Source organism: Dermacentor andersoni, chromosome 1 (genome assembly GCF_023375885.2).
Source record: "Dermacentor andersoni chromosome 1, qqDerAnde1_hic_scaffold, whole genome shotgun sequence".
NCBI lineage: Eukaryota > Metazoa > Arthropoda > Arachnida > Ixodida > Ixodidae > Dermacentor > Dermacentor andersoni.
Genome location: NC_092814.1, coordinates 230,419,540 through 230,435,931, shown reverse-complemented (window position 1 = coordinate 230,435,931; position 16,392 = coordinate 230,419,540). Strand labels below are relative to the sequence as shown.

The following is a 16,392-nucleotide window of genomic DNA, read 5'->3' as shown; positions in this document are numbered from 1 at the left end:
ACAATAAAGATTAGTAAGAGGCGATTGGAAGATTGGTGGAAGAAAAGTAGGGAAATGACAAAATAAGGGGGGACATACAAAAACACAGTTCACCATAGGGGATCAGAAAACTTGGTTGTGGGAATTCATCGTGGGTATTCTTTTCTTTCTTTTTTCTTTTTTACCTAGGTAGGACATTAGACAGTATAATAGCAAGAGCTTTATGGGAAGTATTCTGATAGGGAAACAAGAGGCTGCACTGCAACATTCCATTCATGTTTCCGTCTTCCTCGCATAACATAATGTGGAGTAATTGGTTCGGGTTCTTTTATTGCGGTCGGACCTCGGGAACCGAAAAGAACCATGAACCATGAACCGAAAACAGTTTTAGGTAGCCATTATATATGGTAACCTTTGGCCCGTAAGCCGTGTGAAATTTTTGCTCTCTCTCTCTCTTCCCCTTCCCCATCTTTCATCGCCCCCATCCCTCTCCCATGTGTAGGGTAGCAAACCGGTTAAGCTAAACTGGTTAGCCTCCCTGCCTCTCCTTCTCGACTTTTTCCTTCCTTTGTCCAGTCCATGCTCAAAAATGAAAAAAGAAGAAGAGGAAAAAAAAGCGGTACGGTAGCCTAATTTGTGGCTACATAGTGGATATGGCGTTGCGCTGTTAAACTCTAGCTCACGCCTTCAAACCAGGTAGCGGAATTTGACAGAAATGAAATGGAAAAACACTCGTGTACTTCTGTTTAGGTGTATGTTAAAGAACGCCAGGTGATGAGAACGGTACATGGTGCTTCAAAATCATATCACCAGACGTAGAACGCCAGAATTCGTTTAATTAAAAAAAAAGAAACAAAAAATAAAGGAAGGTAGCTGCGTCCTTCGGCTTTTTGCTAGTAAATTATTCTCGAGTCTGATTTCTCAGAAAAACATGTCACACTTATATTTCATACCTAAATGTAATTCCGTTCCCAGCTGTACGTACGTCCGCTCAACTAAGCTGCTTCTGTACTATAAACGGCTGCTCTCAGTTATCATACGGACAATAATGGAGCAGTTATCATGCGGACAATAATGAAGCAATTAAAGGAACAGCATCCCTCACATAGACGTAGAGATATTCGTAGATCTGCTGTACTCGTTGAAGATGATAAGTGTGGTACCACATTGGGCACCCAGATTTAATGGGTTGCAGACACGGTGACACGGCCGAAAAATTTTTTTCCTTGCCTCAATCAAGTTAGCAGATTTACAGACTGCCCCAAAGCGACACGTACATATTGAATGACAGCTGGGAACTTGTTCAGCAGAACCTTAGCACCCGTGCGTTATTTTTCCCAGGAACTGGTGCGCCTCGGTGCAACAGGCACGATTACCGAGCACCACAATCATACGGAATAAGAGTCCTCACTTGCATCGGCCTCTGACGTTCGAGATGTCAAAAGTGCTGTTATGCGTTACATTCAAGCGGAAATGGCTATTCGATAATTTTTAATAGTAAATTTTGAAGTCGAATATGACCTAAACAGCAAATCCCCCCCCCCCTGATTCGACTTTTTGATTCGATATCTTTCAACTTCATTTCGCCTGGTGGCACGTTCCAGGAGATTGCCAGACAAGCCACGGAGATTACCTGGCTAAAGACTTCGCATCCGGTCTGCCCGATTCAATTTGAGCACATAGGCAATATCTTTTCCCTGACACTGCTGTTGATATTAATGTCCAATAATTACCTTGATTTCTTTTCTCGGAAAGTCAATTGGTTCACCTGGGGCTGGTGCAGCTTTTAAAAGAAACACGCCTATTCCGGTCGAGAGTGTTCACTTTTTCAATCAGTGCGTTTAGAATATTTTATATTTCTTCTCTTACATATACATCCGTGGATATATATGTCTATATATACCATAAGATTTACCTAGAAGTGCACTGATCATCTGCATTTCTTCGCGCCACCCAATTAATAAACCTGGTTTATTTCAATATAATCTTGTTTTCTTTGATCATTATCCCGGGTCAATATTTCACCAACAAGAAGCGCCTGTAAAATGACAAGATATCAATAAAATTTTGTTACATAGCTTCATGTTGCAGATAGGCGGCTTATGTGGCAAAAATTAACGCGTTATCTTAAAAAGCAGTGTTAAAAAGCAGTGTTAAGTCCACCTAGCTAAAATTACATTTTGTTCCGGCCGACAAGAGTCGCGGGCGCATCAAAGCAAGTAACAGCACAAAACATTTCACTGCACAGACTTTCTGCGAGAAAAACTGGCCGTCCACCAGCGTCCACGCAACGAACGCGCGCTCGCTGGCAGGCGACGCACTTGACAACGACAGCAAAATTGAAGACGTCGTGTTGTATAACCCATGCCTCAAATATTTATGCGTAAGTAAAAAGGTGTCAATATAAATTTGTAGTTGCAATGAAGCACCATAATAAGAGCGTACGCGCGCAATCGGTCTCAGCGCCCGCAGCGAAATTACGTTGAATAGACGGGCGGGTGGACGGTTGGACGGAAGGACGGACGGACGGACGGATGGATGGACGGACGGATGGATGGACGGATGGACGGATGGACGGATGGACGGATGGACGGATGGATGGATGGATGGATGGATGGATGGACGGACGGATGGATGGATGGATGGATGGATGGATGGATGGATGGATGGATGGATGGATGGATGGATGGATGGATGGATGGATGGATGGGATTGGATGGATGGATGGGATTGGATGGATGGATGGATGGATGGATGGATGGATGGATGGATGGATGGATGGATGGATGGATGGATGGATGCTATGAGCGTCCCCTTTGGAACGGGGTTGTGGGTTGCGCCACCAAGCTCTTCTTATTCCATTGCCTAATGTCCTACCTGTGTTAAAAAAGAAAAAAAAAAGAAAAAAGAACCGACGATGAAGTCCCATAACCAAACTTTCTGAACCCCTATTGTGAACTTTGCTTTGCACGCCTCCGTTGTTTGTCGTTTCCCTACTTTCCTTCCACCAATCTTCCAATCGCCGCTTACTAACCACTACTGCGTACATGTTTACTTTCCCTCTGCTCTCTCTGAACCCAAGTGCTTCAAGGAGGCCAGAGATGCCTAAATCGACCGCTGGGCAGATATCTTCACATTCTGATAAAACATGCTCCATCGTTTCCCGAGTTCTACTGCAGCAAGCACACGCTTCTTCTTCCTTCTTATATTTTGCTTTATAGTGCGTGTTTTAAGGCATCCTGATCTCGCTCCCTGGCATGCACAAAAAGTCCGATATGGCTGTTTCGGCAATATTCCGATTAGCTCAGTCTCACTTGTTCGAAAACTTTCCAGATTATCTTCAAGTTTTCACAAATGCATCTGTACACAACGACGGTCCAGGCGCCTCTGCAGCTTTTTTCTGCCCTTCACGAAGCTTTTTTCTGCCCTTCACAACTCAAGTACGATGTATCTTTCAAATACCTCATCCAACTTCGTCAACAACTGCGGAACTAGCAGCGATTAATGTTACACTGAAATACGTGCAAGAGGAGTTAATTATATCGAAGGTTGTCATCTTTACGGACTCCCGTGCTGCCCTTAGCAGGTTTCAACGCAGGGAGCTTGATTGTCATCTTGTACGCAGCATTACTGACTCTGCGAGCAAAATTACATCACGTGGGGTATCTCTCGTTGCTCAATGGATACCTTCACACGTAGGAATCGCCGGAAATGAAGAGGCTGATCGGCTCGCTTCAAGTTGCGCTCATAACAACTGTGACTGCCCAGAAATTTTGTGCAAGCTTGATGATGCTCGTCTGCTGATTCGTCGCCACCTACTCAAGCAGCATCCAGATCAGCGCGTCGCAAATGGAACGTTCCCGCCCCGTGATCGCGGTCGAGGCTTGCCTCGTCGCGCTAGAGCACAACTGCTCAAGCTGAGGGTTGGTTGCGTGAACGTGCACGAACGTTTATACACACAAGGGCGTGTGGCAAGTCCATTGTGTACGTCTTGTGGCTGCTACGAGACACTTCAGCACCTTATATTTGAGTGTCCCGCTTTCAGTGCGCAGCGCATGTCGCTAGTGAGAAACTATCATCTGCTTGGCCTGCGGTGTGCGACACTCGAGGAATGTTTGTACCCCAGTGGATGTGCATCTAAACGTGATCAGGCCCATCGCGCCCTACTAACCTTTATAGAACTAACTAACTTAAGTTAACGTTTGTAGCATGAACATTCAACTTTCTGTAGTAGCGTGACCTTCAGTGACCGGCTCTACTGTGTGTGATCAGTACTGTACCCTAACGCTTCTTCCTTCGAAGATGGGAGGTGGCGGGTTCAAACACCTTATAGTGTACATTGTGAACCGACTACCGGTGAAACGGTGATTGCGTGCAGCTGTACTTGGAGTCTCATCGTGGAGAACACAATTAGCCGCATAGCGAACTAGCCATGGATGTGGTTAATAATTGTGGAGGCTGTTCGACGCGGCGTCACTTTAATTCCGGCTGCAGAGTCGAAACTCGGCAGAACAACGTGCGTAGTGTACTGTGTTCTACTTTAGTCTTTAGATTTGTCCTGTTGCTATTCCTTTCCTCTTTCTTCTTTCCTCCCCTCCTTCCTATCTTCCATTTCTGTGTTGCTGTCACCTCCCTTCAGAAGAGTAGGCAGGCGTTGTGCCCCTTACGGTGGCAGTTGCCAGCCTGCTCCTCGCTTTCCCTTTCCTGTTAACTGTGTATATGTGTATATGTGTTCAAAACAAATAATAATAATAATAATAATAATAATAATAATAATAATAATAATAATAATAATAATAATAATAATAATAATCTCGCTTCGAAAAGTAATGAGCTTTCCTTTGAGTTATCATAAATTCTTAGTTTCCTGATTTCGTTTTTTCCTCTTAGGTATAGTTACTCGTAGTAGGTTTTTTTTTTTTCCATTGCCGCCACCCATGAGATTATCTCAGCCTCTCTGACTTTCCGCTTGACGTTCTTTGTTGCCATGTTGCTCACCATACAGGTCGCATACTTGCTGGAAAGCTTTCTAGTTCTTTTCCTCCCCTGTAAATCAATGTTTTTCCTGTACAACTACCTGAAAATCCAGTTCGCTCGCAGCGCCCTCGCACAATTTTTCCACACGCGGCGCTCCTGCGATAGTGCGCCTGCCGGCTCACTCGAGAATGTCTAGTACCCACAACCATAAACTTCTGAAAGCTAATAACACCACCGAATGATCCATCGAAGCATCTACTGACCATAGGCCGGTGTGTTATGGGTGACTGGAATGCACTCCCGGTAGATAAGCGTGCGTGTTTAGCCCCATGTGGGCACTTTTCTAAGGTTGAAAAATGTCCAAGTGAGGTAAATAACTATTGGACGCGTCGAGCACGTTCGGGATAATTTGAGTTTAGGACAAATGTGGCAAGTTTTTGACTAACGAAAAGCGCTTCTGCACCACATGTCCAGGCCGCTTATAAAATGATTACATCAAGCCATCTCGAGTAATATGATCAGTCTTGCATAGTTTTTAACATTATGATAAGTAGTGCAGAATAATTTCATGTTAAAGCGAAGTTTTTGTTCCCCCAATGGGTGCTAAGGGCGGAGAAGGAATTGAAATTTCCCCATGGAAATGGTGTGATCATGATTCAAGAGATTTCAATGGGGACGGAATGGAAATACATCCGTAGAATGTGCTTTAATGGTGAGTACACGTTTAAAGAAGAAAAAAAAAACATTTGGTCGAATTATTTCGGAATCCTTCCCATTGCATCGCTTTTGGCTTTGCTAACTGTCACAGCGTTATTGATTTAGTAGCATAGCCTTGCCACTTAAATGGGATATCGTTGTTTCCTGTGTACAACTTTCATTTGATGACTTGCTGCACCAGTGTGCAACCTGTAGTACGACATGTATACCATTTGGGAGAGAGAGAGAAAGAGAGAGAAAAGCAAAGGAAAGACAGGGAGGTTAACCAGAGATTATCTCCGGTTGGATACCCTGTACTGGGGGAGGGGCAAATGGAGGCGATACGCGAGAGAAAGAAAAGGATGGTATACGCTCTATAGTTTTGTTGAGACGTTTACTCCATGGTTATGCTTAAACATAATGAAACAGCTGTCGAAGGTAAAGGAGAACTCGCTACATAAAACAAAATAAAATAAATGACGTTTCGGGACCTGGACAGATTCCCTTGCTCACCCGAATCTTCATTTACTTTTTTTTTTTGCCTTATGTTGCGAGCGCTCGTTTGCCTTCGACAATTTAGACTCCTGCGCTGAAGATGCTTCGTCGTACCCTTTACTATAACTTGGGATCAGCGTTTTCGGTTCAACTCTTCTCCCTCCCCCCCGCCAAAAAAAAAGGGGGGAAGAAGAAGAAAAGTAATTGAAAAACAAATTTGTTATTGATAATTCGGTTTAATCGAATAGGGTTAGTGAAAGCAAGTTTATTAGAAAGCGGGCAGCTCTGAGCCTATACGTGCGCTCCGATATTTAAGGAGCCTGGCGACGTCAAGGTCAAAATCCTTACTTCATTTTTTATTTATTGCTTCTTTTTTGGCTGCCGCTGCGACAAAAATGAGCAGCGGTCCGGGGACGGAGGGGCTGTACGAAAACGAGCTAGCGGGTGGCGTGGGGAACCCTGGCCGGAGTCCTTGCCTGCAATCTTCGCGCTGCGGCCTCTCTGGTGGATGAACTGGGCAAGTTAATTAATGTCAGCACGTCGCCATGTCTACCTTGCCATTTTGCTACTTTATATGCGTTGCACCTGAGCACCCGCATAATGTTAGAAATAAAGTGCCATGCCTTTAGTGCTAGAATATCAAACGCTCTCTTATTTCCTAGATAGTCACGCCGTCGTGTGGCGTTGTACACTTGTTATATAAACTGCTTCTCGGAAACTTTGTCATTGTCTATTAGATGTATTGCTGTGTTGTAGAACAGGGTGTGGAAGCATACAGCACGTTCCAACATCAGCAAGAGGCAGTAGTCTTGCCTCCTTTGCTGCCGACCATGATATGTGCTGTGTGAATGGCGGCAGCCCTACATTTCTGCGAGACGCGACCTATAGTAGCTGCTTGGGCTTTGGTGTCACGGCGCTTTGCCTCGAGCGTCCAATGGTTTACGGACATAGGAACATGGAAGCGACCATATTCCAACATACATAAAGATTAGTGGAGTTGAGCAATGCTCCTCGACTGTCTTGCGTACAGTTGATTGGTCACGGTTTAAGAAGGATATGGATGACGCATGTTGGGAAGGCCTTTCACACAATATCGAAGACGCAATCGCAGAAGCAATGAAAGCATGCATCTGCTCGCTTACAAGGTCAGCAAGGCGAACAGAGTCGGATATAGAACTGGAGAGCCTGCGTTCGACACGCAGACAGGCGGAAATCCAGGCACGAAGTCCGTTTTGGATCTGAGGGCTTCATGACGCATACAAAAGAAAGTCCAGAGTCCAGCGTCATATAGATAAATTCGTAGACAAGCGATAAAAAACTTTCTGTCAGTTGCTTGATCCCCAAAAATCGCTCTCGCACATATGGAGAACGGTTAGGGGTATTCGCTAATGTTCGCATCGAAGGAAGCCCTTTGCTGCTCTGGCCCTCTACCAACGCCGCTCGCAGCTTGAAGTGGCTGAAGAGTTCTATGTGCGGGTTACAGGGTCCGTGGTCATCATTACTGAAGCCGCACTGAATGACATCCCTGAGGCACGTGTACCAGAAATGAACGCGCTATTTTCACTCGAAGAGCTCGATGCCGCGTTGGCGACCTGCATGCGTTCTTCGTCACCAGGACCGGATGGCATCACGTACGCTGCCCTATGCCACCTTGGACATGACGCACGTGGTGAGCTGCTCAACTACCACAATGAGTCTTGGTACAACGGCGTCGTTACTAAACAATGGAAATCGAGCTGTTTGATCCTCATTCTGAAATCTGGAATGTCTCCGCTTTATCTATTGTCATATCGTCCGACTGCGCTTTCGAGCTGCGTCGCCAAACTGATGGAAAGAATGATTCTTGATCTCTTGGAATGGTACCTTGAGCGATTCAACATCTATCCGGATGCCGTGGCGGGCTTTCGTTGAGGTCGCTCGTCCATCAGCAACGTCATTGAAATCGTAACCTGTGTCCAAGAACAAAAAACTTCAAGCGCCTATCAGTGGCACTTTTTCTAGATGTCAAAGGAGCATACGACAACGTCGCCCACGAGGCCATACTGAACTCACTTGAGGCTGTGGGAGTTGGTGGCCGGATGTATCAATGGATTCGGGACTATTTAACTGAGAGGTGCTTTTCTTGCAGGCCGAAGACGGCCCAACTTCGGAACATTACATCTGCCGTGATGAGCTGCAAGGTGCAGTGTTGAGCTCCATATTGTTCAACCTCGTCCTGGTAGGACTTGCGGAGTACTTACCGCGGACAGTTATATACCCCGGCAACATTTGCATCTGTGTCTGTGCAGTTACTCGCCCTCAGGCAGGGGCCAGGCTTCAGCGGGCGGCAACCATGACATCTTATCTCCGAGAACAAGGCCTCAGTGTGTCTACCGAAAAGTGCGCATTGGTTGGCTTTACGCGCGAACAAATGTCACTATATCCCGTTTCAATCAATGGTCAAGCTTTGCTCTATGTTAAGAGGCATCGCTTTCTGGGTGTCATCATTGACCGCAACCTCTAGTGGAGCCCTCACTGTGTCTATCCGGAGAAGAAGCTAGTTGCCATTGCTCAGGTCTTCAAATTTCTCTGCGGGAAAAACTGGGGTACACCAGTCCATTCTACGTTGCAAGTGTATAGGGTACTGTTTCTCGGACTCCTACTTTACAGTCTACCAGTTTTGACAAATACATGCAAGACGAGCATTCGCGCTTTGAAGAGCATACAAGGTCAAGCCCTACTCATGTGTTTAGGGCTGCCTCGGTGCACCTCAACAGCAGTAACAATTGCCATCGCGGGAGACCATATGATCCAGGCACACGTAGCTGTCGACTCTCTTAGAGTGCACATTCGCCATCTGTCAAGGATCCCCGACCATTACTTAGCCTCCCTACTAGCCGAAAGACCTCAATCGACCTTTTCAGGAGAGGTTAGCGCTCATCAAGAGTACATACCGTCATCTTATACACCAGCGGCGAAGCCTTCATCTATCTCTCCTGTGGTGCCTGCGACAGCCTCAAGTGAATTTTGCCATTCCCGGAATTACAAATAAGGCCAATCACTCGTTGTCGGCTCTGAAGCAACTGTCGCTCCTATTACGGCACTAGACATATCATGACCGCATATATATATATATATATATATATATATATATATATATATATATATATATATATATATATATATATATATATATATATATATATATATATATATATATATATCTATATATAAATATATACCGATCGTTCGACCTCACCTACCAGCTCAACTGCGGCATTCGTCGTTCCAGCTAAGCACGTTACAGTTCAATTCGAGTTGTCACACATGACTACATCTACGTCGGCAGAACTTGCAGCTCTCCATGCCGCTATGACGTACGTCACCGAAGAACCGACAGATAAATTGGTCGTCTTTTGTGACTCTAAGGCAGCTTTTCACAGTATCAAGTCTGCATTACATCAGAGAACATGCGAGAAGATGATATCCGATATCAGGGAAGTACACCACCATGCTCTGGAAACAGGGCACAACATCATATTTCAATGGATTCCTGCTCACTGTGGAATCGTCGGCAACGATTATGCTGACAATTCTGCCCGGTCTGCCCCCGAAGACACACAGACGCGTCCAATATCTTTGGCGAGGTCGGACGCTGCCAGGGAAGTTCGCCTGCTTGCACGCGAGAAGTCACAAGATTTCTGGAGTTCAAGCGCCTTCAATTGCCGATTGCATAAACTGGACCCCACGCTACGGCTACAACTGCCATCTGTCCTTTGCCGCCGCGAAACAACCTTACTGTGCCCCTTGTGGCTGGGAGTGGTTCACGATCGCATACTCCTGTCGTTTGGGAATGGTCGAGAGCCCGATGCGCGACTCCTCTGGGTTTTGAGGAAACCATCGAGCACCTATTGTGTACCTGCCCTCGCTACGATGTACAACGCCTCTCTCTGCGGGCAACTTTAAATCGACTGGACTCTATACCGTTCTCCGAGTCAAAGATACTCGGACGGTGGCCACACCCGTCACTGGCACAAAATGCGATTCGTGCAATAGCGTACTACTTGAAGTGCACCGGCTTAAAATACATTTATAGTGTCCCTGTGCATCCTCCCACACGCACTCAGTGCTTACTCTCTCGCTTATTTCCTCTTTCTATTCCCCTTTCCCCCACCCCCAGTGTAGGGCAGCGAACCGGATGCTCGTCTGGTTGACCTCCCTACCTTTCCTGTCCTTACTGTCTTTCTTGGCAGACCGTACATTCAGATAATAAATAAATAAATAAATAAATAAATAAATAAATAAATAAATAAATAAATAAAAAATAAATAAATAAATAAATAAATAAATAAATAAGTAGGTAAGTTGATCGAGAAAAATTATCCGCTGCCAAAAGCTGGTGGATGATGATCTAGAAAATTATACCTACCGAAATAAGTGCGTAAATGTTTGTGAAAATAAAAATCGGAAAGTTGAACACAGGGTAATGAAGCAAGCAGCTATATTTGCACTAAAAGCCTTACGCAACGCGCTTTCACAAAGGTAACTATGACCTATGCGGAGTTTGTGGCTAAGTTGGCCAGCAATAGGATGAGCGTAGGTATATACTGCCTATAATGATATTTTTTTCACGCATCCTGCGTTTGATACTTTTCGGCTATTCAGGCAGAGCAACTGTGACTTTCAAAAACAAGCAAAAAAGCGCGGAAAGGCGAAGGATTCTTCTCAGCAACTTGCATTCATTGTCTATTTCTAAGAATGTGAAAAGTTTTATTTCAGAATAAAGTAAAAAGCGAGTAGGCAATTTCCATGAGCGGATTGACATTAAATTGAGTTGTTGTGGTCAGGCAGCCCTGGATCGTATTTGTCTACCATTCACAAGTTTTCCAAGTGAACACAAAACAGTAATTACAGCGTGGGGCCCCTTTCACCTAGAGCTGCTACTCAAAGTTCAAGGTTAACTAGCTCCATAGAAATGTGAAGAAATAGACTTAGCTCGTCCGCTGGGAAACGGAACTGCTCATGCCCGTGTTGGGGAACGACACAGCACCTTTCGTAATGTGTTTATCGCACGCACGCACGCACGCACGCACGCACGCACGCACGCACGCACGCACGCACGCACGCACGCACGCACGCACGCACGCACGCACGCACGCACGCACGCACGCACGCACGCACGCACGCACGCACGCACGCACGCACGCACGCACGCACGCACGCACGCACGCACGCACGCACGCACGCACGCACGCACGCACGCACGCACGCACGCACGCACGCACGCACGCACGCACGCACGCACGCACGCACGCACGCACGCACGCACGCACGCACGCACACACACACACACACACACACACACACACACACACACACACACACACACACACACACACACACACACACACACACACACACACACACACACACACACACACACACACACACACACACACACACACACACACACACACACACACACACACACACACACACACACACACACACACACACACAGCAAAAAAGTAACAAACAAGAAATATTAGAAACTATTGAGTGAGCTCGTAATTGTGTCATAAATTAATAGGCGCCCTACCGAACTTATAGGGAGTGCGTGTATAGATCTGCCAATTCAGAAAGTCTGCATTAGTCTCAATTTTTTTCCCGTTTGCGGGAAGTACGCTACCACGAAAAGTGCGTAAGCCGTGGCTAAGTAGAGAATGCCTAAACGCTACGTGTATTAAGAATGCGCATTAAGAATCCCGACCAAATGTTTGAACTGCTTGAGAAAACTTAAATCGTGCACAATTAAGGGAATAAGAGAATGCGAAGAGAAAAGACGTGTTCATTGTTCAAAGAGATGCCACTAATACTCCGGGCGTCGTTTAGAAAAGTCTTAACTGGGGCCTCGGCTATTCAACGATTACAGCACATATGCACTGAGTGACCACTGAGACATATGCACATATAACGCGCCACGAGTGATGTCATGCATTATAGGACCCGCGATCCCGGAGGCTAAAAAAATACTTAAATTACGGGGATGTGCGTGCCAAAACCACGATCTGATCATGAGGCATGTCGTATGGGGGACTTCGGATTAATTTCGACCACCTGGGTTCTTTAACGTGCATCTAAATATAAGTACACGGGTGTTTTTGCATTTCGCCCCCATCGAAATGCGACTGCCGCTGCCGAGGTTTGATCCCGCGACCTCGTACTTAGTGGCGCAACACCAAAGCCACTAAGCAACCACGGCGAGTGAGCCCGGAGGCTCTCAATGCGAGCGAAGAAAAGCTAGCAAGCTTGGAATAAATTTGTGTTTTCTTAAATATAAAACACAAAATAAGGTTGTTTCACGGTATGCCCCAGTCGCCTATTTTCTAGGCCACATTAATAATCTCCAAGATACATATACATGCTGCGAAGAGACTATATTTACATACGATAAGGGTACGACTTATAAGCAAAAGGATCATGCGGAACTCAGCGTGCAGAGTTGGTAAAGTACACCTCCGCGATTCAAAGTGCGCTCGAAAGCGTGCGCGTAGGGCCCCCTCTTGCAGCGATTTATCGCTTCGGGCGCGGCCCACATCTATATGGCTGCGCCTTGGGTGTATAAGCGTTCCGTTCTATTTACTGTTTGTTTTTTCTTGCCCCAATCGCCCCAGCGGCCGCCATTTGTTTGTGAAGTCACGTCTGCGCCGCCTTGTTTCGGAAGGGAGCCTCAGCCAGGTTCCAGGAGTGGCCACCGCCACCTCCATCACTACCGGCGAAGCAACAACCGTCCACGCGCGGCGAGGCCAGCGCGAGGAAGCGCAGGTGGAGCCGGGTTAAAAGCGCGCCGTGGGTGGCTCGCAGCCACGCTCTGCGGCCCCCTGGCCGCCCGCGGCTGCCAAGTTTAATGCCGCTCGTAAATCCCGCCAGGACATAAATAATCCTGCTGCTGGAACGCTCTCTGGCTGTTATGCGGCGCTTCCGTTCTCCGCAAGCCGGCACAGGCGCGCGGGGAGGTCTCGTAATGCGCGCAACGATTGTCGGCGCTGCGCGCTCGCGCTACACGCTCGCCGTCCACCGATCACTGATGCGGCGCGCCGTTGATCGTCTCGTTGGACCTCTGCGGATCGCGGCGGATCGCGCAGAGATCGGGCCGGCGGGCGGTCTCCTGCGCCAGCAGTCGCCCCAGCTTGCCGCGCATCGCTTCATTTAGCTCTGGCAGACCACGCGCTGACGCGAGAACACAAGGTCAAAGGAGCTTTCGTCGTTGTAGCGACACTAGCCGATATGACCTGACTCCGCCCAGCTCTACCCTATCAGGACAGATTAAAGGAGTGTTTTCGAGCGAGCGATTACTTACGCAAGAAAGTACGCATCAGAGCACTCTTCTTTTCCTTATCTTATGGGACTGCAGAAAAGTTGCTCTGCAGCACTGCACGCCGTCGATCATCTGTATTGTACGGGGGTTGACCATGCCGTGAAGAGGACTTGTGGATGCCAGTGGTCTCCGATACAGCGTGAACTGTAGCTTGCCAATATAGGTAGAACCCGCAGCGAGCGGTCGTGCCGAATAGTCATGCTGCGCGACTGCACTTATGTGTCGCGAGGTCCTTGCTGCGAATTGTTGAGTAGCGAATCGCGTTTCTCCGCAGCGCTATACTTCAAATGTGTTTTATGCGGCGATATTAAGTTTCTACTCGCGTATCCAAAAATTTCTGACGTGCTACGATCGCCTAGAGCCTTGTTGTTCCGCAAGCGCCACAATGTTCTTGAGCCTCCAATTGGCGGCATGGCGCCTCTTACAAACAGATACATACCCGAACCCGGGGGCCTACCACCGCTGCTACCCGGACCTCTACACTGATAGATGTAGATTCTGTCAAGAAAGGGCAGACCTACAACGTATGGTTTGGGCTTGCCCTCGTACACCCACACAAAATAAAACACACAAGACCAGAGAGCAGTCGCAGACCACATTGCTCAGTTGTCAACCGGAAGACCAACTTAAGACAATCCAGCAGGCCAAAGATGCCACCAGGGTCCAAGGGCTCGAGGCCGTCATCTATAAACAGGCCGAGGTCTCATAAATATGCTGTGCTAAAATAAAGTTTATTCCTCCTCCTCCTCCTCCTCCTCCTCCTCCTCCTATTGAACCGTGATTCAGTTTCGTGGCCCTGTGGCTCGACGAATGAATGAATGAAACCACGTTTATTCCACATTAAAATGCGTCGAAGACGCTGAGGTGGAAAGGGGAGGGGTGTTATTGCAAAAGGGGAAGGGTAAGGCTGCCTCCGTTTTATTAACGAACGTCCTGGAGGCAACTAAGTGGGGGCCGCATGACGCTTGTGGATGACGCGGAGCCGATCGCCGACGGGTGGTGCCGCAGGCTCCTGGAGGAACAGCAGCAGTGCTCGCCAGAGCTCGATGCCATGGTCCGGAGACGTGGTATCCGGGCAAGCCCAAGTCCGGAGAGAAGAACGCCAGGGTCCCCGCTGTATGGTGGCCAGGGCACGAAGCCTTGGTGGGATGTAGAGGGGGCACTCCCAACAAAGGTGGTTGAGATGAGCACGACATGTGCACATGGGACAGAACCCACTTACGGTTGGTGGTGTGCCACCCCTGTGGAAACGGTTCAACAAGTGAGGAGTAAGGAGGGTGCTTGTCTGAATTCTCCGAAGCAAGACTGACTCTCGCCGTGTGAATACCTTCGGTGGAAGCGACGGTATAGAGAGTGGATTGCCCACTGCTGCGAGGTAGGCGGCACGTCGTTGTTTGGTTGCATGCTTGTCTGCCACTGGGTCTGCTACCTCAGGTGTGGTAGCTAGGAGAGGATAAGGATTATCGGAGGCTCTGGCTAGCGCGGAAGAGAGATGGGCGCGCGACAGTCTATGAGCCTTCTCGTTTCTGGGGATACCGGAGTGCGCAGGGACCCAGTGAATGGTAACATCGTGACCGCATTCGCGGAGCAGGCGTGCCTGGTGCCGGATCTTCTGCAGTACGGGATCTGTGTAAATAACATTAGCACATGCCCGATAGGCAGCCTGGGAATCTGTGTACACATGATGGTGAACAGGGTCAGTTTGAGACGAAGTTGCGAGGGCCCACTCCAAATAATCTAGGATGGCCATTAGCTCAGCGCGGGTGCTGGACATTGCTTCTGCTGATATATGATGGCGGCGGTTCTGATTTTCATTTGTCTGGTCGTACCACGCAGTGGCATAACAGGTGTTACTAGCGTCGTCTGCAGGCAGTGCAGCGTCGTGTATACGATGCGTTCAGTCAAGGAGAGTGAACTCGTAGCCTTGGCATGCCTCTTGGCATATGCAAGGCTGCAGGCATATGCAGCGAATGCGGCACGCATTCGCTGAGTAGGGTACATATTGAGAGGAAGTGGCCTGCCATCGGTGAGAGCCATGATTTCCCACGGCGGCGTGTGGTTGGGCAAAATGGGCATTTTGTGGACGTCATACTCGAGGAGGATGAGCGTGTGTTGCCCGGTTTTGTGGCGCGAAGTCTCGTCTCTTGTGTATAGATGTGCATGTCTACGAGCTCGGACAGGTTGTTGAGTTTGCTACAACTTTTAAGCGCTTCGAGGCTTGTGTACCTTGGGAGTCCAGTTACGATGCGTTTGGCTTCGTTAAGTAACTGGTCGAGCGCGTGCATCTGTGTGCGGTTGACTGGGTGATACGGCAGCCCGTACATGATACGGGAGACAAGAAAAGCTTGAGCAAACTGCCGCATTTCACATTCGTTTACTCCACGGGTGCGGGTAGAGAATCTGCGTAAAGCGTGCAGGATTTGTTTGCTGGTCTTCGTAACGCATTGGAACCAAGTGTTCGCTATGCAGTTCTCGTCTAGGTGCATGCCGAGTTTTCGAATAGTAGATTTCCGTGTGATGGGTTGGTCACCGATGTACAGTTTAAAAGACTGCTTTTCTTCCTGCTTTCCAAAGGTAGACCTGCCACCATGAATGACGACAAACTCTGTTTTGTCAGGGGCAGTGTGTAAACCCGTTTCCGTGGCATAGGCGTGAATAATGTCGAGAGCTCGTTGTAAGACGTCCTCCTGCTCCCCGATGCACCCTTGATGCGTCCACGCGGTGACGTCATCGGCGTACACCGCGTGTTTCAGGCCCGGTACGTCGGCAAGGCGCTTAGGTAGCTGGTGCATAGCTATATTAAACAGCGTCGGTTAAATAACCGAGCCCTGGGGGACGCCTACGTGGTTGGTTCGTATGGCACTGGCGTCGTGACCAACTTCGACTTG

At 48.0% G+C, this 16,392-nt stretch overlaps 1 protein-coding gene across 1 annotated transcript; it reads right to left on the bottom strand.

Annotated features, from left to right (window-relative positions):
- Positions 1–14,447: 14,447 nt before the first annotated feature.
- LOC126547974 (uncharacterized) lies at positions 14,448–15,344 on the bottom strand. Its single transcript, XM_072288306.1, has one exon. The coding sequence runs from the start codon at positions 15,276–15,278 to the stop codon at positions 14,448–14,450; it is 831 nt and encodes a 276-aa protein (XP_072144407.1). The 5' UTR covers positions 15,279–15,344.
- Between the last annotated feature and the right edge of the window lie 1,048 nt (positions 15,345–16,392).

Coding starts and splice junctions, on each gene's coding strand:
- LOC126547974 (XM_072288306.1), bottom strand. CDS start 15,278: ATGTCCAGCACCCGCGCTGAGCTAATGGCCATCCTAGATTATTTGGAG.